General features: G+C 36.5%; 2 protein-coding genes and 1 long non-coding RNA gene across 6 annotated transcripts; 1 reads left to right on the top strand and 2 right to left on the bottom strand.

The window, feature by feature from the left end:
- Nucleotides 1-826: 826 nt before the first annotated feature.
- Nucleotides 827-4,123, bottom strand: dcakd (dephospho-CoA kinase domain containing). Of its 3 annotated transcripts, none has more exons than XM_058764999.1 (6): nt 3,920-4,123; nt 3,718-3,743; nt 3,237-3,349; nt 2,511-2,714; nt 2,334-2,421; nt 827-1,931 (listed from the first exon to the last, which is right to left on the bottom strand). In XM_058764999.1, the coding sequence occupies exons 3-6, from the start codon at nt 3,346-3,348 to the stop codon at nt 1,646-1,648; spliced, it is 690 nt and encodes a 229-aa protein (XP_058620982.1). In that variant the 5' UTR covers nt 3,349; nt 3,718-3,743; nt 3,920-4,123; the 3' UTR covers nt 827-1,645. The 3 variants fall into 3 exon arrangements, with proteins under 3 accessions (XP_058620982.1, XP_058620981.1, XP_058620980.1); XM_058764998.1 differs by having other exon boundaries at nt 3,718-3,770; nt 3,920-4,122; XM_058764997.1 differs by having other exon boundaries at nt 3,718-4,119.
- Nucleotides 4,124-5,541: 1,418 nt separating this feature from the next.
- On the top strand, nt 5,542-7,811 carry LOC131533024 (uncharacterized). The gene is made up of 4 exons (XR_009269020.1): nt 5,542-5,653; nt 6,029-6,086; nt 6,265-6,544; nt 7,301-7,811. It is a non-coding gene; the product is annotated as an uncharacterized LOC131533024 (long non-coding RNA).
- Nucleotides 7,812-9,417: 1,606 nt separating this feature from the next.
- Nucleotides 9,418-21,304, bottom strand: LOC131532979 (protein FAM171A2). 2 transcript variants are annotated; one of them, XM_058764916.1, is made up of 8 exons: nt 17,612-17,818; nt 16,760-16,987; nt 15,948-16,040; nt 14,914-15,066; nt 14,573-14,752; nt 14,279-14,392; nt 14,036-14,162; nt 9,418-13,755 (listed from the first exon to the last, which is right to left on the bottom strand). In XM_058764916.1, the coding sequence occupies exons 1-8, from the start codon at nt 17,706-17,708 to the stop codon at nt 12,198-12,200; spliced, it is 2,550 nt and encodes an 849-aa protein (XP_058620899.1). In that variant the 5' UTR covers nt 17,709-17,818; the 3' UTR covers nt 9,418-12,197. The 2 variants fall into 2 exon arrangements, with proteins under 2 accessions (XP_058620899.1, XP_058620900.1); XM_058764917.1 differs by lacking the exon at nt 17,612-17,818 and adding an exon at nt 21,220-21,304 and having other exon boundaries at nt 9,419-13,755.
- Nucleotides 21,305-21,414: the final 110 nt, after the last annotated feature.

The following is a 21,414-nucleotide window of genomic DNA, read 5'->3' as shown; positions in this document are numbered from 1 at the left end:
AGCGCTCTGACAGGACCGCATTCACACACACACACACACACACAATCTCCATCCATTGCATAAAGACAGATGCACAATCTTAAAACCTTGACCATCTCGCTCACACACACACACACACACACACACACACAGAGGTCTTACTGTGCAGGGCCGCTGGCCCGCGTCACTCTGTGTTAGCATAAGAACAGCTTATTAAAGACAGAGAACATCACCATAGGCCAACCCTGAAGATGAAGGACTGAGTGAAGAAGACAGAGAGAGAACTCATAACTGTCATATCTGTCTGTGTGTTCGTCTGATGTACATGTATATTACTCATGTTTACACCGCGAGACGAACATAAACACTCTTACAAATGGAACTGCAGCAACAAAACCTGTTGCTTAAGAGATTTTGAAATTCCTTTAAAAATTGCATATGCACTGAAAAAATGTTAACTAAAGTAACTGTCAAAAATAGTCAAAAAATATTATTTATTAAACATCACTGAACCAACCTAAATACACCAGTCTATACCTAGAAAAAATAAAAATTGTGTTGAATTAGGTAAAAGCTACAGGTTACCACATTTTACCAGTGTTATTTTAGTATCACTGGGATAAAATTATAGTTTATTATTAAGTTAGAATTTGTTTTTCATATTTTGTTTTTGTTTAACAACATTTTTAGTAATGCTATCATGTGTTTTTGTTATTTATGTGTTTTTTAATATATGTGTATTTTTATTTTACTAAAAATAATTTTTTTATTTTTAATTAGATTTGTTTTTTAATTTTAATTTAAAGAATTGGTATTATTTTAGTGAAAAATAAGAATAATAAAAACCTACTAAAAACACAATAGTTTTATTTAATATTGATACACACTGCTTTTTACAGTATAGAAAACTACTTTTGCATAATCATGAAAATATACTGAACAATACTTGTGCTTTTTGCTTACATCAAAGTGATTCTCCTATTGACATGATATATATCTCTCTCGCTGAATGGGTCAATTAGCATCACAAAGAATAAATTTACTGCAACATTAAGTTCAAGTTGTGACTTTTTTTAAGTCAGATATACAGTAGATTAAATTATCTGATATTAACAAAAAGCAGCAGAAGGTACTGTATTAATACATTCAGTCTATTTCATGTATCAGTGAATGCATAATTAAACGTGTCGAGGTAAAAAAGTAGCATTGTTGTCATAGTTCTGTTTTATACAGTATGTTACATTTAGGACTCATATCAAAATCATTGTGCTGATTATAGAGTTACGCAGCCTGTGCAATCTGTAAATATGAACTGTAAATATGACTTTTTTCACAGGTGTAGCTCAGGCTGACGGTGGTGAGGTCCGAATATTAACAACAAAGTGAGGTTAAACATCAAATAAAAATGGTTTAGACAACAAAAACCTATGTTAAAATATAAAATCATATTCTTCATTGTTTTTTGACTGTAAATTAAAATTCTGTCATCATTTGTTCACATTGTTACAAACCTATATGACTTTACTTTCTTCTGTGAAATATTCAAAAGAAATATTTCTGTCCAAAACCACATATAATGAGTACATTCTGACAGAATGTTGATTATTGGGTGCACTATCCCTTTAAGACCTATTGCCATTGTTGTGGAAGCATTTCTGTATGTTTGCTAAGAGACCAGCATTCTGACTGTACATAAAAACAGGCCGCCGAGCCCGGCGACAGCTGCCACGGCGACGGCCCTGACGACCAGAAACTCCATGGAGTCCTCGAGCTTGGTGTGCAACCGCAGCATCTGTCTGTGAGTGTCCTCGCGAGAGCCCGAGTTCTCGATCACGTGACTGGCGAGTCCACGCTTCTCTTTGAGGGGCATCTGAGCACCGATCCTCTGCTCGGCCTCCTCCTGACTCAAACCGTCCCTCTGCATGAGACGGGACAGCTGCGTCGCCGGGTCACTGCCAAAATACAGACGCCCAGGCTTATTATTGTTAACTAAAATTATTTAAAACTGTTAACTGAAATACAGCTGAAATGAAATAAAAATAAAATATTACATTAAAAATTACAACAAAATAAAAACGTAAAAACAAAAGTTTCCTTCCCTGAAGAACTAAAATTATAAAATAAATAATAACATTTTTAGACAAGTAATAAAAAAGATTTTTTTAAAAATGAAAAGAAGAAAGTAAAAAATGTAAGAAAATGTATAAATACTATAATGGTTATAAATAATGGTAAAACAACACTGAAAGACCCATAATTTGCTTTAAAAACTACCTTAACACAGGTAATACTCAGCCCAATCTGACTTATAGCAATTCATGAAAACAAAGAAAGTGAAAGAGGGAAAATCATACCAGTATACGACAACAGTGTGGGTTAGGAAACGGGTGAGACGTCGTGTTTCAAAAAGCAGCGGCACATCCAAAATCACATATCTGTAGCCTAAAGAACAACAGACACAAACATTAGTTCATGAGATTTTGTCACACTTTTATCATGGTTTGTTTGATCTTATGCATGTGTGAGTGTACCTTTAATGAAGTACAGCAGTATTTGTTTGAACATTTCTTTATGTATTTCTGGGTGTGTGATGGAGTTGAGAAGTTTTCGTTTCTCTGGGCTGGAGAAGATGATCTGCCCCAGTTTCTGTCTGTCAATCTCGCCATTGTCTAACAAAATTTCACGTCCAAAGTGCTGCAAAATCAGTCTGTACGCTGGGCTTTGGGGCTTCACCACTGATGCACATAGAAAAATCACACAATTAAAGCATGTATTAAATAAATAAATGTATATTAAATAAATATTAAATATTATTTTAAAATATTTAAATATATTTCACTCATGTAATTTTTTTTAATGATTTAAAAATCTATATTAAATAATTATTTTAATATATTTATCATTTATAATAATATAAATAAATAAAAATTCCCACTGAAGTAATTTTTATTATTAAATGAAATAAAATCTATACACATTATATTTACATTTATATATTATATTTATTAAAAATGAGTCCAGAATACACACTTACTAAAGCTATTTAAGTTTTTTATTTAATTTAATTTCTTATATTTTTCATTAATTTATTATCTTAAAAACTATTTTAATTATTTTTTAAATGCTTCAAATTAGTTTTCTAAATGGTACCTACCTTTTTTTTAAATGATTTTTACATTTTTTCAAAACACAAAAACCTATGAATTTTTTTACAAAATAATGTTATAATATACCAAAGACAAACAAGCACTAAACACCTTTCCGGGCCACCACATCTGCATCGATGATCGGACAGCCCAGTTCTTTCAGCTGAGAAGACACTGTGCTCTTCCCTGAGGCGATGCCTCCGGTTAACCCCACCAGAAACATGCTAAAACACACAAATCATAGTTATTTACCCTCAACATATAATTATACAGTATATGGCTGATGAATATTGGTCGTTGGCGCCTTCTAGCGGCTTCAACTGGAACTTCAATTAACATTTAGGCTCATAAATATGTAAATACACGAGTAATAGGTAACATAGATTCAAACAACATTTCTAATAACAATAATGACTTGCATTATGACAGTTGTCTTGTTAAAGCTGGACATTAAGTGGTAATTAAGTTAAATTAGTTAAGAAATTTTGCTTGGGTTGAAAATCACCCATACCACAATAATAATGTGATTAACGACGTTAATAAACAGTACTAGCATTTTAAAATGTTAAAAATATACAGAAAACGCACTTACCCAACAGCTATGGCCTACTTCATATGCTGGAAACAGAGATTATAAACGCGTTTCTGCATAGATATACGAGAAAATAGAGACGAACAGCAAAGAAACTTCAAAACACAAATATGGCGGTTAATAGAAAGTATCTAAAGGGTTTGAGTGCTCTATAATAATGCTAGATAAATATAATCCCATTATTTGTGTACATAACATTGACCTGTGCGCTTGAATGTAATGTTTTTCTTCCTCGTCTCTGTAAACGAACTCAACGCGTCAAACCAGCGCCGCCACGCGGCCTGGAGCGCAACGACAAACCTGCGGGAAAATCAGTGTTGCCAATTTGGGGATTCGGCAAATTTAGCTACTTTCTCATTGTTGCTGCGACTTGTATTGATTTTTTGCGTCAAGGAGCTATTTTAGCTATATTTAAATAAAAATAGCGATTTTTTTTCCCTCTCACGTTTGCTCTCAATCATGCCAATAGACGCGTTCGTCTTTAAGCGGCGCTGCGCAGAATGGTCAGTGTATGACATCAAAGTACCGCGAGAGCCATTTGAAAGCATAGGATCCGTCTGCTCTCTTATAGCTCTCGCGGTACTTTGATGTCATACACTGACCATTCTGCGCAGCGCCGCTTAAAGACGAACGCGCCTAATGAGTCGCGCAGTGAACATACATCAGTACATCTGCCATTCAGACATGATGACACACACCACCATTTCATTATAAACATCAAGATGGTGGAGAAAAAATATGATTACATCAGGGCACCAACTCAGTGCATGAACCTCTTATTTTAACCACAGACACAAAAGTTATACCACAATTCATGCACAGTCATGTCAACCACACTGTAAAAACTAAAGGTGCCTCAAATATCCTTTTGAGTACTCGAGGAACTTCAAAATGTAATTTAAGTGCCTCAAAGCTCTTTTTTTTCATAATAGGGTTGCTGGAGGAACCATTTCAGTCTTTGCAGTTCTTGCAAGAACTTATGGGATCCCTGAAGCACTTTGTTTCCAGTTCTGAGGTTCTGGAGTCACCCTTTCATTACACAGAGACCTCAAAGTGCTCTGGAGGTTCCTGGAGGAACTCAAATTTTAAAAAAGGGTTATTGTAAGATCTGTTAACATTGAAATGGTTCCTGGAAGATCTGACTTGTAAAAGCCAGCATCTGGAGGAACCCAGAGATTCATGTGACAGAAATGAAATAGGACTGATTATTATTATAACTTTTTTGGAATGGTATGGAACGTAATCACTTTTGTGGCACTTGGCATGTGAAAACAAAAAACTTGGGCATGATTAGAAAAGACTAAATGGTCTTACAAATTGTCAAAAAAAAAAGGGGACATGCAAAATCTACAAATCAGCCACGTATATCTAAAAATTATGTCTGAAAACACTGTTTTCAGCAATAGGGAATATACACATATAAGGCCATACAGGCAGTGGCTACACCATGGTATTACAGATTATTTTCTTTATTTCTTTCTGCCAGATTGCACTTTTATATGCCACTTTTAAATACTTTTGTTGTATAACTTAAATACTGCAATAACTAAAAATATTTTTTTAGTTTAGAAACAAATGTAAAATTATTTGAAGGTAGATATTGTTTTCCTGAAACTTTAAAGCAAACATTACAAATATTATTGAACTAAATATGGCTCAACACATTGATTTAATTAAAAATACACTAATTATAACAATCAGTACAAGAGTAATATTTAGAATTTTTATTTCCCTAATGAAATAACTTTCAATTATTCAGAAATAATTGTTTAACAATTAATATAATAAAAAAGTATGCTGTTGTCAGGAAGAAGAAAATGTCCTCGCGCACCTGCTGTCTGCTCGCGCGCGCGCAAGTGCGATTTCAAATACAAAGCATCATTAACGGTTCCTCTCCTCAAAGAAACAACCACAACGCAGGACTGTCTAACAAAAGGTGAGTAAATTCTCCAAAATAAATATACAGATTTACTATTTGTACACAATTTTCTGTACTGACACGCTTAACTGTATGTTTTTATATTTAAATGTTTGTTGTATACCATTTTAACCGCTAATTTAATAGCCGCGATGCTAACTATCATAATGAACTTCGTGGGACGAAATGGAGAGTATTAAATCACAAACGGTGATTTTTAGTCAGCTTTGTTCATTATGTTCACTTTTAGTCATTGTAACTCTCTTCTTTTCTGAACTAATTTGTTGTCTTTTACGTTTGTTAAATCGTTACCCATCCATGTTACATGTAGACTATTTTTCGATTAATTTAACTTACAGAAAAAAAACTGTTTGTGTCCCTTTCTCTCCTCAGAACGTATACATACTTGAGTTCTCTTAAAATTTCACAGGGTTCACTGAGCAGCACTAATGTAAGTAGGCCTATTTATTTATTTTTTTACTTTGAAATAACTGAAATAGTGTTTCAGAGTGAGGCCTAACGTTAATCCAAAATTATATATGAATCTGGTCTTATATACACTATTAACTTTACACTGAATTGAATTAAAGAGTTTATAATTTATCCATGTTTTCTTTTTTTTTTTTTAGCAGTTAATGAAGACGTATGTTTCATGAATATGGCTCTGTAGTGGACTGCTGGAGCTGCTGATGTCTGTTGCTGGCTGACAATAAAGTGATCTCTCTGGACTTACCTCATGTTTTGAAGGTGTGTAAATAACAACAATTGCGGAGAAACATCAGAAACCACTCTAAAACATTCAATTACTTATAGTTTATATGTTTTTTTTTTCCCCCCTTTTATTTTCTTCTGAGAAATCCGAGCCTTGCTCCTGATCCTGATGTGCTGGACTGTATATGATTAATTGAGGTAAGTCTGAGTTTGTGCATTTTGAGGTTTACACATACACACACACACACAGGTGCACAAGTAAAACTTTCATATATTCTAGATTCATTACATGTAAAGTAAAACATTTCAAAAGTTTATTTTTGTTTGTTTGTTTTAATTTTGATGATTAGAGCTTACAGCTCAAGTCAAAAATCCAGTATTGGATTGCTGCAGTTAAAGCCATTCCTATTCAAATCATCAATCTTATTGTCTCTAGCAAAACAAATCATTACAGCTCCAAGTGAACCATGTTCGACAGCTCACCAAACTATTGTTCAGGCTTTAATGTGTGTTGCTGCAGACACCCGGAATTTATACTGTAGGGATGGTCATTTAATTCAACTCAAATGTAAATATTTTTGGCTTTCGTGATCTGTAAGCTGTAATCATCAAGATTAAAACAAAAAAAATCTTTTTGAAATGTTTTACTTTACATGTAATGAATCTAGAATATCTATAACTTTTTCACGCTATTCTAATTTTTTGAGATGCACCTGTGTATACACACACACACACGAACACATGCATGCATAAATACATTCAAATATACATACACTGTGTGTTATTGTAATAGATATTGCATTGAACTAGTCCACAACCATTAATCAGTACACTAATATAACAAAATACTCATTTTTAAGATACTCTGAATAAAACCATGTGCTAAATGAATAAATGTCAATATTTTGTTATTAAATTTTATGTAAATCCCTCATTTTTCAACGAACTACACAGAATCTTACACTAACTGTGGTAATGGAGACCCATTTGGTGAGAGCAGCACTGCAGATTTTCCTGATGGTGAGGAGCTACTTGCTGACGAAGCTACCAACATGATTTCACCTTATAAGTGCCTTTGTTCTATTCAACATTATACAGAAAAGCTGTTAAACGTACAGCAAAGTGTACTATTTTTCTGCTGCATTTGTTGGGTATTCAAGAGGAGATCATCAAGCTACCTGCAGCTGTCTTGAGGCTTATCAATTTCTTAATTTCCTGTGTGAATTTTCCCAATCTGTGACCTCCATTTAGAATAAGAAAGAATGTTATCATTGACTGCGATGTACGTTAAATTTGTAATTAAATTTGCTCATTTGAATTGTACTATTTTTGAGGTATGATTGTTTTAAAGTTCTAAGATATTTGGGTCACATTTATTTATTTATGGTTTTGTCAAGGTGTAAGTTTTATTTATTTTTATTTATAACAATATTAACACTGGTGTTCCCATGAATTGGATTGTGATGTGCAGTATTGATTATTTATTTGAAACTTCTATGGATATTGTTGTTGTTAATCAATAAACAATGTTTGATATGTATTCATTTTAGTTTTTCAGTTTGTTTATTAAAATAATTAAATATGTCAATAGCAGGAACAATAAACTAGAGGGAGGGAGAGGGGAACAAATATTAAAGAACTGAAATTGAGAAATGGTGCCTCGAAGCACCAAGGTGGTTCCTGACCATTCTTAATAAAAGGGTTCCTCCAGGAACCGTTAAAAGTTCCTCAGAGAACCACCCCTTTTTAAAGGGTGCCTAGAGGCTCTACAAAGGGTTCCGCCACAGTGGCGAAGTGAAGAACCCCAAAAGGTGCCTCCAGGAGCCTTTAGTTTTTACAGTGCGCAGATACTGTTTGTGTCATGTGTGCTGGGATGCAGTATTTTGCACTTACTTTGTAGTAATAGAGTGTGTTGGCTGAAATAAGTTTGTATGAATAAAAGTTTTGTTTTGGGAGAATCATATTTCTTATCTGTTGTATTTGAGCAGGACCGGGATGCGCTTTGGTGACACATGAAACAAATGCCCAACATTATGTGTCTTTACATCATTTCCAACATGTTTGATGTGCTTGCAGATCACAGGAAGAATTTACTGATTCAAATGTGTCCTGTAGAGTTACAAGTAGGCCTAAGCATTTCCTAATTTCACTTCAGATTTTTTTGTTATAGGCCTACTTCATCTTTTGTTATATTTTTTTATACTGTCATCATTTGTAAAGTAGATATATATATATATTTACTTTCCTTTACCTATACCAAATTTACCTGTATTTAAATATTTGGAGACTTTTGAGGGTGGTTCTAGAGATTTTCTGAGGGAGGGGCTTGGCAACACTGCGGGAAATACACAGCAAACGTTGATTATTTTTCATAAAGAAGGATAAGAAAAAATCGTCTACGTTTCCATCCATTTATAATGATTGCTAAACATCTGCCTGAACCAACAAACTGGTTTAACGCCATCTTTGGTATTTATGCAATGACAGACAGGCATTTCAGAGCAAGAGCAGAAATGGTAGATTTCCAAGAGGCTATACTGAAAAACCTTGCACTATTTTTACATTAATTTAATGATTTTTATCCAACACAGTGTGTAGTTTTCTTATGCCATTTCTCTACGCTTGTAGACAATGAATCAATCCTTCTTTTTAAACAAATAATGCATTTTTTTTACCTCCAGGTCACACCACCCAAGGTGATGGAAAAAAGGTGATCAACCTAGAACTAGATCTACCGGTTAATCTTGTTCGAACACACTGCGTCTAGTTTTCAAGTGAGCATAAGGACTATTATTAACAAGTTTGTCTGTGTTTAATTCGCTAGAGCAAGAAACTATACAGCAAAGTACAAAGGTAGCCTATATGTACCTTTAAGGTAACAATATGCACCCTTTAGGGATAAAAAGTTACAAAAGTGTACAACCCCAATGACAAATTTTGTACCTTTGTCCGAAGTCATTTTCAGACCTGGTGTATGATAGTAAATCTAATTATTGTCCCTTAAATTTGATTTTGATTGAAGTGTAACTTGTATATTTATTAAAGTACATGTATTCTTTCCAAGAAAATTAATATAAGGATCAAACATCTCCAAAGATCATGCCAGACTTTAGTGCAAAAAAGCATGTGAATGTGGTTAGGTAATATATTTCTATATCAATATCTGGTCTACAGGTAATGTCAGATGTCATTAAAGTGAATTCACTCTTTTAATAAGTTTTATGTATAATATTTTTCCTTGTTGCATCAATGCAGTTTTTACATTTTTATAATGTCCTTTGTTATTATATTCAACCAGAACAAGTTTAAAAATACCTAAAAGTTCTAAACTATTGTTTATGTGTGAAAATGCAGGATTACTTTGAGTGTTGTTTTTAATTACAACAGAAATGCAGGAAAACCCCCACAAGAAATGGAATTTCTTTATTGTACAGCACATGACTTTCGGACACGTCAGAAGTGAAACAGTCCATTTCACATGTGATTTTTTTTTTCTAGGATATTATGAACAAATTATAAAATTGCAAAAGTTCCATCTGACATGATTTTAGAACAATTAAGCGAAGCCGTTGTGCACAATGGAAACAACATCATAATATCACCAGAGTCATATTCATATTCAGTCAGAGAGAGAAATATTTACACCGTACAGAAGGAAATGTGTTTCAGAGCACCACATCACTTGATAAATGTACATTGACAAAGGCATATCGAGATTTCCTGTGTAAATTACCCACAGGCTGTCAACAAAATATAAACAGACAGAGGAAGAGAATGGCTTTGATTTCAGTTCTAGTAGGTTTGAGTGAAACTCATGCTAAAAAGAGTGTGCAGGTTTAAGGGTTTCAGCACCTAATATATAATATAAAACATACTAAAATCCTCTTAAGAATTCCACCACTACAGCTTACGCTAGATGTTAAGTCTCACTCCTAATCTCCAACTTTGTATAAAATAATCCAGTACTTAATATCAGTTCCAGTTATATTTGTTTCAGTTATTATAAGGAAGTTATGAAGGGTTGCAAAACAAATGACACACATATGAGACATGTTGCAACAGTGGAGTCATTTGTGGAAAGTTGACAATCATCACAAGAGACAGCGTTAATCACCGCTCTACATGTGATTGGCACCAGATCAGCATGAGCAGAGCTATTTTAGTTAAAGTCTCTTTGTATTATCTTTGATAGTCGTCAAATAGCTCTTGAGTGTCTCAGCCTTTCACGCTCCTTATGGTACCATGTCTTAATTACTCATAAAATGTTGCTTTAAAAATGACATGTCTTGTGCTTGCTTTAATAATGGAAAACATGGGGAAAATCGTAAATAGAAAAGTAACAGTTAAGAAGTGCCATAAATTATTAGCTTTTAATATCTGAATGGCTTTTTAAAAAGATCCGAGTAAGAATTTTGTCACAGTCAATGCAGTGCAGACAATGTGAATATTAACAGCGCTGGAAAAGTTCAGATGGAAATACATTGGCCAAACACTGGCCTGTAAACTGGCATATAACATTTCATTTGAAATTTTGGCAAATTTATTCCCATCGTGCATCGGTATCAGATGCATCTATTATCCACCTTCATGCTTTGATAGTGTCTATTTTAATTTTGTAGGCATAAAAAATCTGTTGTCCTATACTAGTTATCTCATGCACATATAGGCTATCATACATATACACAAAATGCTAATGGCTCTCTTTTAAACAAATGAAAAGCTGGACTGAAAATGCTAACTGTGGGTAACATACATTCATATCTACTGTATCACAGTCAATGCTTTTTCATTGTAAGTGAGATTGGGGTCCTGATTCGGAATCAGCTTTTCCTATACAAATCTGCACTTTAAAGCAACAAGTGCTAAGTTTAGGCCTATCACATCCTCAAAGACTAGATTCACGAACAGCATTGGAGTGGAAAATGTGGTATGGCATAACATATAATACAATAAATCCAAAATGCATTGTGTAATTACTTAGAAATTGCTGTAACATCAAAGTGAACTTTAAGCCTTGTTATTTTAATCAATCGACTAACAGTAAAAAATCTGGAATGTTTGAAACCTGAACTGTAAATTTCAGATTAGGAATGCACAAAACATAAAACAGTATGAAAGATCGAATGAGGAATTGACATCAAAATAATGACCATCGAAGGTAGAAGAACGGCAAGTTGGGAAGAGATACCAAGGAATATACTGCATCAGAACATAAGAAAATGGGTCTCTAAAAGTTTTGGAAAACATCAAGTTCTTGATCCAACATATTGAAGACTCAAGTTTTAGCGAAAGCCATCCACTGAAAAAGTCTATCACCAAGCCATTGAGAGTGAAAAGGTACTCGGTTACTTATGGATGCAATTGTTTGTATGAGTCTGATTGGTTTGGAAATAGAAGGACTGTAAGATAAATTCTTTGTGGACTGTAAGATAAAGTCTTCCTGTTTTAGACCAGCATGTTGTGTTGTGCTTTATTTTAATGCACTCGCCCTGTTGTTTGGTATCTTGTGTTCCTCCATCTGCAGTGGCATACTTTTTACTATAACTAGTCTTGAATTGAATGTGATTCTTGGTGTGCAAAACACTAAGATGGTATGATGCCACCAAATGTTCTTTGACCCCTGAGATGCATTCAAATTGATCAGTGAAAGTATGTTGTCAAAGAGAGACAAAAAAATCCAGTGGCACAACAATCATTTTGGAAACATCTATCAAATTATAACGACACAAACAGTCGATCCGTGAAAATATCATTGGGTGACGTTTGTAAAACTTTCAGAGTCATTATCAATTTGAACACATCTCTAGTTAGTCCACTTATTCAAGGCAGCTGCTGGGATTGATTTCTCACTCTACTTCTTGGCATGAAACACCATTAGGGGGCGCTCTTCAATGCGCTGCCAGGGACTCTTCTTGTTCTCATCCTTGTCATCCAGGTCGTTGTCGTCTTCCGGGCTGGTGACGGAGTCATGCTGATTTTCGCTGTTGCTACTACGTGAGCTGTTCCCCCGGCTTCGACCCCTTCTCGGCATTGAAGACCCCCTTGGTTCCTCAGGACCGTCATCCAAAAGAGGGGTCAATGGGTTTTCCAATGGCGAACTGGCTCCCATGCGGCTCACTCCTCCACTTAGGTCCAGAGGGTCATGGTAGGTTGGTTTGGAGTAGTGTTTCCCGCCCCTTGTACTGCTGGAGCTGCTTCCTCCATGGCCTTTGCGCCCGCTTCCGTGGTGCTCCTCTTTGTTCTTGCGATTGGATATGGACTTGCGCTCATGTTGGGTGTCTTGGAGACTTGTGTCTACGTTTCGGTCCTTACTACTCCCAGCAGGGGCGCTCAACGTGCTTTGGGCGCTGTGGTTTCCACTATGTGTTCCACTGTGGCTGAGATCGGCACCTACATCTATGTACGAGTGGCGCACGTGAGCGTTGGCGCGTCCGTCGAGCGATATGAACCAGGCACGAGGGTGTTGCTTCACCCCCAGTTCCAGAAGCTTCTTCTCCGTGAGTGCTTGCAGCTCCCCGTTCATCTGGGAGATGGTGGAGTCATTGAACAAAACAGGGATGTGAACCGGTGCCGGTGTTCCACCAGAGGGCCAAACACTCTCATCGGAGCCTGCTGGAGAATCACCTTGCTGGGCTTCTGCATGGCCTGAACCAGGGGTTTGGTTTTGGCCTTGAATCCCACTGTTGTTACCTTGCGAACTCTGTCCATCCCGGTCTGCTTGGTTTGCCCCATCTTTACCCTGATCTGTGGCACCAAACTCGGACGAAAGCCTCATGTAGTGGGCCGGGATCACAAGAGTTGGTACCATAGAACGGTACATGTTCTCCTTCATCTGATCTAGTGAGCTGCAGAATATAATTTGACCTGGTTGTGTGTTGAGCGATGTTGGACGAGCGAGGTGATCCGGCCCTTGCAAAACCTGTGAATACTCCGGTGGCTTGTCGACAATTGGTGGAGAAGGCGGGTCGGATGTGTAGCCACGGTTATCATTGACAACGTGCCTCCGGCGATAGTCGTGATCCTTGTCGTCAGGGCTGTAGTTGCGTCCGTAGTCATCATGTAGAAGATTGCTATCCAGATTGCTCGTATCCGTGGATCGATGTACCTTCATGGGGAAACTCTCTGCATTCTTTTGGGCTCCTTTAGACTGCTTGGTCTTAGAGGAATGCCGAAGCTTGTGGGCAGGAATGTGCCTGGTAAACTCATCCCGAGCACTCTTGAAGGCATGGGATGGGGATCCCTCGGATTTGTTGGCGTCCATGTTGCCATTGGAGGCAGCAGATTCAACATGGCCACCACAGATGAGGTTTAAGTGGGACATGGAGGTTCCTTGGTCCCGCTTGGATCCGTTCAAAGTAGATGGAGCTTGAACCTGTTTCTGCTGTCGTCGGGGCTTCAGGCATCTTCGTCTAGAAAACAGATGTTGACATTTAGGAAAAGCACTCTCAGATAGTCAGAAACAGTCCTTTGTTGTAATCTTGTGAAATATATCTTGCAATCAAGCCAAGCTCAGTGGGAAAACATGCCTGCGGTGAAATTATATCAAAACGGTATGTTGTTTCTTGCACATTTCGAACACCTTTCAAAGTGAAATGTTCACATCAAAAAGCACGTTCAAATTAGAGGCACATTTTCCAGTGAGCCGATGATGCATTTAATTACACATAATTCAGACGAACTAGTACACACCTGCAATAATAAAGTAGGACACAGAGCAAAACTAGTACAAGCAAAGCAAGAGATCCCAAGATGGACAGGAGGAAGAAGGTGTGGTAGGCAGTGATGTCTCTCAGGCCTGGATGAGACAAACCTGAGCCTAGTGTGCAAATACAAAGCATGATCAGCATTTGTCTGCATGTTTTTGTGTTTGAGTCAAGGTACAAGTGTGTATATTGTGACATGTACCAGTGTAATTGCATTTGAGTATGTTACCTGTTGAAGAACGGAAAGCTGCAATCCAGTAGCCAAGCTGGGAGGCAGTGAAGTCCCACGTGAGCTGCGATCCCTCTCGAGTGATAAATCCTGTTCCGTTTCGTACCCATAATCCTAGAGAACAAATGCATGGCATTATTTCCAAAAAGAGGAGCTAGCATTGACTGGCCTTAACCGGGCTGTTCTTGGCACATCCATTATCACAGATGGGACAATATTTTACACAGTTAAACACACTACTTTTTGCTAAATACAAGCACATCTTTCAGGTGCCTAAAGCATGGTTGTGCGTACCTGTCTTGGTGTCGTACATCCATACGGGTATGCTGGTGGCAGATCGTATGGGGGTATCAGAAGGCAGTGGCACAGAGATGTGAACATGTTCGTTGACCTCAACCGCTCGACCCTCGCGGTCAAACAGTTGTGCACTGACTGCTGCTATTGTTGTCAGGTCCGTCCAGCCATTTTCTCCTCCTTAAAGCAGTTACACCGTTTTAAATACACTGTATTATCTATAGCTATATTTCATACAGCAAGTCTCTCTTATATTTAGTTTTTTGTTTTTTTATGGAGCATTTATTATGGTTCAAATATTTAAATTTTTTTATATAGAATGACTCTAGTGTTTTTCGTACCTGTGTTGTTTGGTTCCAGAGCGAGTGGGTAAGGGAATGAGTTAATTTCATTCTGCTCTCTGGCTGTTGTTAAAACTGCAGTCAGTTCTGTGTAGGAGGAGTTAAACTGTAGGCTCCGCCTTGGAACCTGCAGCCATGGCTGGCTCCGCCCACCTGAAGGTTAAAACAGCGAAATTAAGTGCAATGACTGGTAAGAAACATTACTATAGTACTTTTTTTAATAGACATTAACTAATATGCTATATAATTAAATTCAGTTAATCAAATATGCATAAATGTGTTTCTTGGAAAATCAAAGGTATTTGTGGTGGATATTTATTTATGCATTTCTCATTATTTGGAACCTTTGAAGACACATAGAATCGTGCATTAATTGCCAAAACAGTCCAGATCAAAATGTTCGTCATGTTTTATTTGAATATGCAACATTTTGTGGATACCAAAATTATTCTGATATTTTAATATTTTAACCGAATAAAGCCTGGGAACCAAGTAGTGTATTCTGGAATAGAAATGTCTTTATGCCAGTTTCCAATGTGTGTGTGTGGGACATCTTTGCTTTTAATAAAAGTGTCTGCTAAATGACTAAATGCAATGTAATGATTGCGCTATGTAGCTGGGTTGCCACTTAGGCAATTCACTTCCTTTGTTTCATTATTTTCTGAAATGTAAGCCTCTCCGAGGCGCATCACTGATAACCTTACAATAGATGCCTTTACGCCGCAATAAACGCCCTATCATTACAGTAGAATTAGAGCAATTAGATAGCAGATTCAGATGCCAAAGGATTCTGAAATAGAAATAGAATATTTCTGCTGTTGCTATGGTGACAGCTGCAAAAAACCGAAGTGTCAGGTCGACATAAGCTGAAAGGGGAAAAAAAATATTGATATGGACATGCATATGCAACTTTGTCACTTTTTTTTACACCCACAGTATTCAGTAATAATCTTATAATTTCTTAATGTTGTGATAATCGTGTGTGTGAATGTATGTATATAAAGCTGTTTTAAAGGTCTTTGATATTTTCTTACTTGGGGATCCATGAAACACCTGGATAACATCATCATATAGGATCAGTGTGCCAGGCTTCTGGGCCATCAGGTAAAGACTGACAGAGGCATATACTAACAGAGAGAAATAGAGATGTATTAAAAAGGCAGTAAATTAAAATAAGCATAAATGTCTGTTATGTCATAGTGAACAGCATGTTAAAGTATGTCATTATAAACTTCACTTGTATCAGAAATGGTAGACAGTGTAGTATAAAAAGTCTGAGAAAGTCTGGATCTTTTTTTCTATTAATTAACCCTCATGTTGTGTTTTGGTCATTTTGATCTGGAGAGGATTTTCTTTCTCCTAAAAATTCATTTTAACTTACTGTTAACATTAACATTAACTTCACTTTTCACTTTCTTTTTCACTTTCACTGTCTTTGCTCACACAGTGTATAATTGTTCACTCAAAAACTGAGATGCATAAGCTCAGATCAATGAGGCCTACAAGAAAAACAAAACCTGTGCTAATTGAAAGAAATCAAGTTGACAAAAAGATTGAATCCAAGATTTGGTGAAAATCGGACAATGAGCAATTTTTGATAAGGCAGATCTTTTTGACAGGAAACACCAAATTAGGTAAAGGATTTTCAAAAGAAAGAGAGAAAAAGTTTAAAAGAAGAAGTTTATTAAATGTTACTTCTAACAGTTAATAAACACTAAAAGTTTTAGGATTTTGAAAAATTGAAAACAAAGAAATGACATAAAATGAAGAAAAATGTCTGATTCTGAACAAGATGCAACTTCTGTATAATGCACCATTTACACAGTTCATATTAGTGTTTACTCACAGGGTAAACGGCTGGCGTGCCATGGCACTGAGCTGGTGAGGTAATCTCTCTGAGATGCTGTAATGATTACCCATGTTCCCGTGCGGTACAGGAAGCTGACGACCTGCACGCCATCACTCCCCACTTTGCTTTGTGCCAGCAGAGTCTGGTTACCATGGACAGCAATAGCAGCATTGGCCAGGGGTGAAAGATCACCACTGTCAAACACCTGGACCCTCACCTGCACCTCTGAGAGACATAAAACAAGTTCATGACCAGATGCATGGCAAGAACATCTTCTGACACGTTTAGATTCAAAAATAACAAGTCGATCATAAGATTCTAACCAAAAAATATGATCAAATGTATATACAAGATTTGAACACAGACAACCGCATGGTTCTCATAAAAAGAAAATGAGGCAGCTCTCATATAGCATTCACAGCTCACTCTGAAACAATAGCATGCAATCATATAGTAGACAGCTGAAGTAATAAATAAGCACACTTATATTGAGCTGTCAGTGGGCCTCAGTAAATCTCAGATTTGCACAACTGAGCTTATACTTTTGCTTAAGCTTATACGTTTGCTTCTGCGTGCAGCCAAAAAGCTTGAGTATGCCAAACTGGGGATGAATTTGTACAGGCCGATATTCAATAAAATGCAATCCTGCCTAAAGCCATTCGATGCATTTACAGTAAAATTGGTCAAAATCTGCGTTTCAAAATATGCATTCTTCACTTATAGACCGATGCATACAAATAATACGTTTTTTGCAGAAGCGTTTGGCTCGTTAGCTCGATGTTTTGGGCATAAAATAGCCCACCACTCCCTCACCCAAACCCGCTATGCGTCCCTTTATTCTCCACTCACCGAGAGCTTCCCTTTCAGGAATCGATTTGGTAGCTGTCCCTTTAAAACCGCACAAAAATGTAAAGAAGAGAAAACGAGAGACGAAAAAGGATGGCATCTTCAAAGCTACATCGCTGTTTCCACCTCGTCAGCCATATGTAGATGTGTGTGTGTGTTTTCAGACATGGTTGCCAGCATCCTTCAGTGTGGTGCGGGATGCTGCGCTGCTGCCGCCTCTCATTGTCAGAGCAAGAGGAAAAACAGCGGCCTCGCGTGGACAAACAGGGCGGTACGTTTAAATAAACCTACAGCAATTTTGTAGTTTCTGATATAGATAAGACCGCGATAAATTGGACTTCATGTCAGTAACTACACAAGGAAGGGTTTGAATCAAAATCCAGTAACACAAAATTAATCTTTTCTGTAGGAGTGATTCTGGTTTCAAACGCCTAATTCAAAACTTTCTTAAAGGAACAGTTTACCTGAAATCTCAAATTTGCTGAAAATTTACTCACCCTTCGGGCCATCTAAGATGTAGATGTGTTTGTTTCTTCATCAAAACAGATTTGGAGAAATTTAGCAGTACTCGCTCACCAATGGATCCTCTGCAGTGAATGGGTGCCGTCAGAATGAGAGTTCAAACGGCTGATAAAAACATCACAATAATCCACAAGTAATCCACACCACTCCAGTCCATCAATTAATATCTTGTGAAGTGAAAAGCTTTGTAAGAAACAAATACAAAGACATTTTAACTTCAAACCATCACACTGTAAAAAAAAAAAAAAAGTTGAGCGAATTTTAAAAAATTTTTTTACCAGCTTCAGCAGATTTTTGAGTTTGCTCAACTTATTTTTGTGGGAGATTCTCAAACTTTTGTTATATAAACTTAAAATGACAAGTTGAGAAAACTCAAAAATCTGCTGAAGCTTGTTGCCTTAAAATTTTAATTTGGCTCAACTTTTTTTTTTTACAGTGCACTTGTCTATAATGTGAGTCCATTATATCACTTTCTCCAGTAAAGAAGTCTGAATCAGGAGAGAAATATGCACAGATCAAGCACCGTTCACCAGCAAAAACAGTCCTAAAACAGATCTAAACAAATGTGTGGGTGGATTTTGATGTGAGAGGACAACAGGAGATGGACTTTTTCACTGGAAGAAGCATTATTATGGATTATAGACTCGTATTTTAGCCAGAAGTAATGGCCTGAAGTTAAAAAGCATTAATGATGGATTTGTTTCTTACAAACAAGCAGGAGATGTAACTTCACAAGATGTTAACTGATGGACTGGAGTGGTGTGGATTACTTGTGGATTATTGTGATGTTTTTATCAGCCGTTTGAACTCTCATTCTGACGGCACCCATTCACTGCAGAGGATCCATTGGTGAATAAGTTATTTAATGCTAAATTTCTCCAAATCTGTTCCCATGAAGAAACAAACTATATCTATCTATCTATCTATCTATCTATTGTTCTGTCGTTCTATCTAACGTTCTATCTGTCGTCGTATCTATCATTTGACACTGTTATATGTGATATTATAGTATTTTCAAGTGAATATAAAGTTCTTCAGTGCAGTTTATCATAATAAACTAAAAAATACTGATTCTGCTCTTCAGAACAGCTGTGTGTTTAAATTGTGCTGCAGGGAAATACTCCACACCATAAAAAGCTCTTCATGGAAGACTGCAAACAATGCAGCTGTTGCCTGAAAATGCATACAGGGCGCTATTTAAGTGATTATTCTGATCTGACTTGATCATCAGTGAGAGTAAATGAAATAAACTTAACACTAGGTTCAGATTCATACAACAGTCCACGTTATAAGCATTTTAACTTTAGCAATAAGTGACAGACACTTATTACTGTAAACAGTGTGGTAGAACTGTCCCACAGGTAATTCCTTGTGAAATAGGTCAGATGAACAGCTTACGTGAGACAAGAGTGGGGGTTGAGGGGCTGGTGGTCTTTTCCCACTTCTACGCAAGAAAATGAATCCTGAATAATCCTTAAGGAGGATTAACAGTGAAACACAACCAATCTGTAAATAGTGTCAGTAGTAGAAGTAACTTTATTTACTACATATAACGCTTTATAAAACATTTAAAACAAAAGACATTTATCAGTTGATAATGTGTCTCATTTTCTTTTGTCCCGATCCGTTATTCAGAAATAAATTAAAAGGAAATATATAGACATATAATATATAGTCAGTGACTTGAATACACTGATTTCAATGTATGTGGTAATTATATATATATATATGTGTGTGTGTGTGTGTGTGTGTTTCTTTTTTTTCATTTTGGAGTCATTAAATCTAAATTAAATTTGTCTATATTTACATATTAAATATAAATATTAAATATTTATAAAAATATAAATATCTAAATATTTATAAAAATATAAATATCGAAATATTTATAAAAATATAAATATCGAAATATTTATAAAAATATAAATATCTAAATATTTATAAAAATATAAATATCGAAATATTAATCTATATTTACAAAATTTTGGGGGAAAACATCAATACTTCAACAGAAAATTAACTTTCAATGACCATGGCATATAAAAAATAAAATAAAAAAATAAATAGATTCTCCTTTTGATCATCTCAGATATCCTTATTTAATTGTAAAATTATGTAAGTATATATACAGTATATGACACTACAGTCATCAGCCTCATTCAGGACGGTGACGAGTCTGCTTGTCTGCTACAGACAGGAGGTTAAAGAGCTGTCTCAACAACCTGGAGCTTAACACGCTCAAGACTGTGGAGATGATCGTGGACTTCAGGAGAAACCCCCCTGCTCTCTGCTGGAGTCATTCAGGTTCCTGGGCACCACAATTTCTCAGGACTTGAAGTGGGACAATCACATTGACTCCATTGTTAAAAAGGCCCAGCAGAGGTTGTACTTCCTTTGCCAGCTGAGGAAGTTCAACCTGCCACAGGAGCTGCTGAAACAGTTCTACTCCGCCATCATTGAATCCGTCCTCTGCACTTCAATAACTGTCTGGTTCTGCTCAGCTACCAAATCTGACCTCAGAAGACTACAGAGGGTAGTCCGGACTGCTGAGCGAATCATTGGTACAACCCTCCCTACTCTCCAAGAACTGTACTTATCCAGAGTGAGCAAAAGGGCTGGCAAAGTCACTCTGGACCCCTCACATCCAGCACACTCCCTTTTGAACCGTTACCGTCTGGTGGACGCTACAGAGCTCTGAGCACCATAACGACCAGCACAGGATCAGTTTCTTCCCCCAAGCAATCCATCTTATGAACACCTGACAATAAACGTGGAACACACAACACTATCATACATTATTTACTTAACACACATACTTATTTACATTTCAAATGTGTACATATCATACATACATACTTGTCTATATTATATACTGTGCTATTTTGTATATTATTCTTTTTATTATCTGTGTCCTGTCGCTGTCATTCTGTCGCACTGTGGAGCTTCTGTCACTATAACAAATTCCTCGTATGTGTAAACATACCTGGCAATAAAGCTCATTCTCATATACATATATATAAACTAAACTGACCACATAATCATAGTAGAGGTTATATATGACTTTGATAAAACGGTTTTGCACGCTCATTTACCTCTGCTTGATAGTAACACCAAAATATTTGTGTTTTATTCTCCTCACTCCACACCCAAGCTCAGACTGTAAACCATGTCACTGCTGCTTGGCCGTAATCCTTGATTGACAGCTGTGACGGCCAATCACAGCGAAGCCTCCAACGCTTTGCGCGGCATTCTATCCGCTCATTGGCCAACTCTTTCGTCAAGCAGTT

Source organism: Onychostoma macrolepis, chromosome 24 (assembly GCF_012432095.1).
Source record: "Onychostoma macrolepis isolate SWU-2019 chromosome 24, ASM1243209v1, whole genome shotgun sequence".
Taxonomy (NCBI): Eukaryota; Metazoa; Chordata; class Actinopteri; order Cypriniformes; family Cyprinidae; genus Onychostoma; species Onychostoma macrolepis.
The sequence above is the reverse complement of the archived record's forward strand: the minus strand, read 5'-3'. Positions and strand labels throughout refer to the sequence as shown.

Coding starts and splice junctions, on each gene's coding strand:
- LOC131532979 (XM_058764916.1), bottom strand. CDS start 17,708: ATGCCATCCTTTTTCGTCTCTCGTTTTCTCTTCTTTACATTTTTGTGC. Junction 15,067..15,947: donor GGTGTTTCATGGATCCCCAA/GTAAGAAAATAT, acceptor TTTAACCTTCAG/GTGGGCGGAGCCAGCCATGG. Junction 14,753..14,913: donor TCTGGAACCAAACAACACAG/GTACGAAAAACA, acceptor AACTGCTTTAAG/GAGGAGAAAATGGCTGGACG.
- dcakd (XM_058764999.1), bottom strand. CDS start 3,348: ATGTTTCTGGTGGGGTTAACCGGAGGCATCGCCTCAGGGAAGAGCACA. Junction 2,422..2,510: donor ACTGCTGTACTTCATTAAAG/GTACACTCACAC, acceptor GTTGTTCTTTAG/GCTACAGATATGTGATTTTG. Junction 1,932..2,333: donor CACACTGTTGTCGTATACTG/GTATGATTTTCC, acceptor GTATTTTGGCAG/TGACCCGGCGACGCAGCTGT.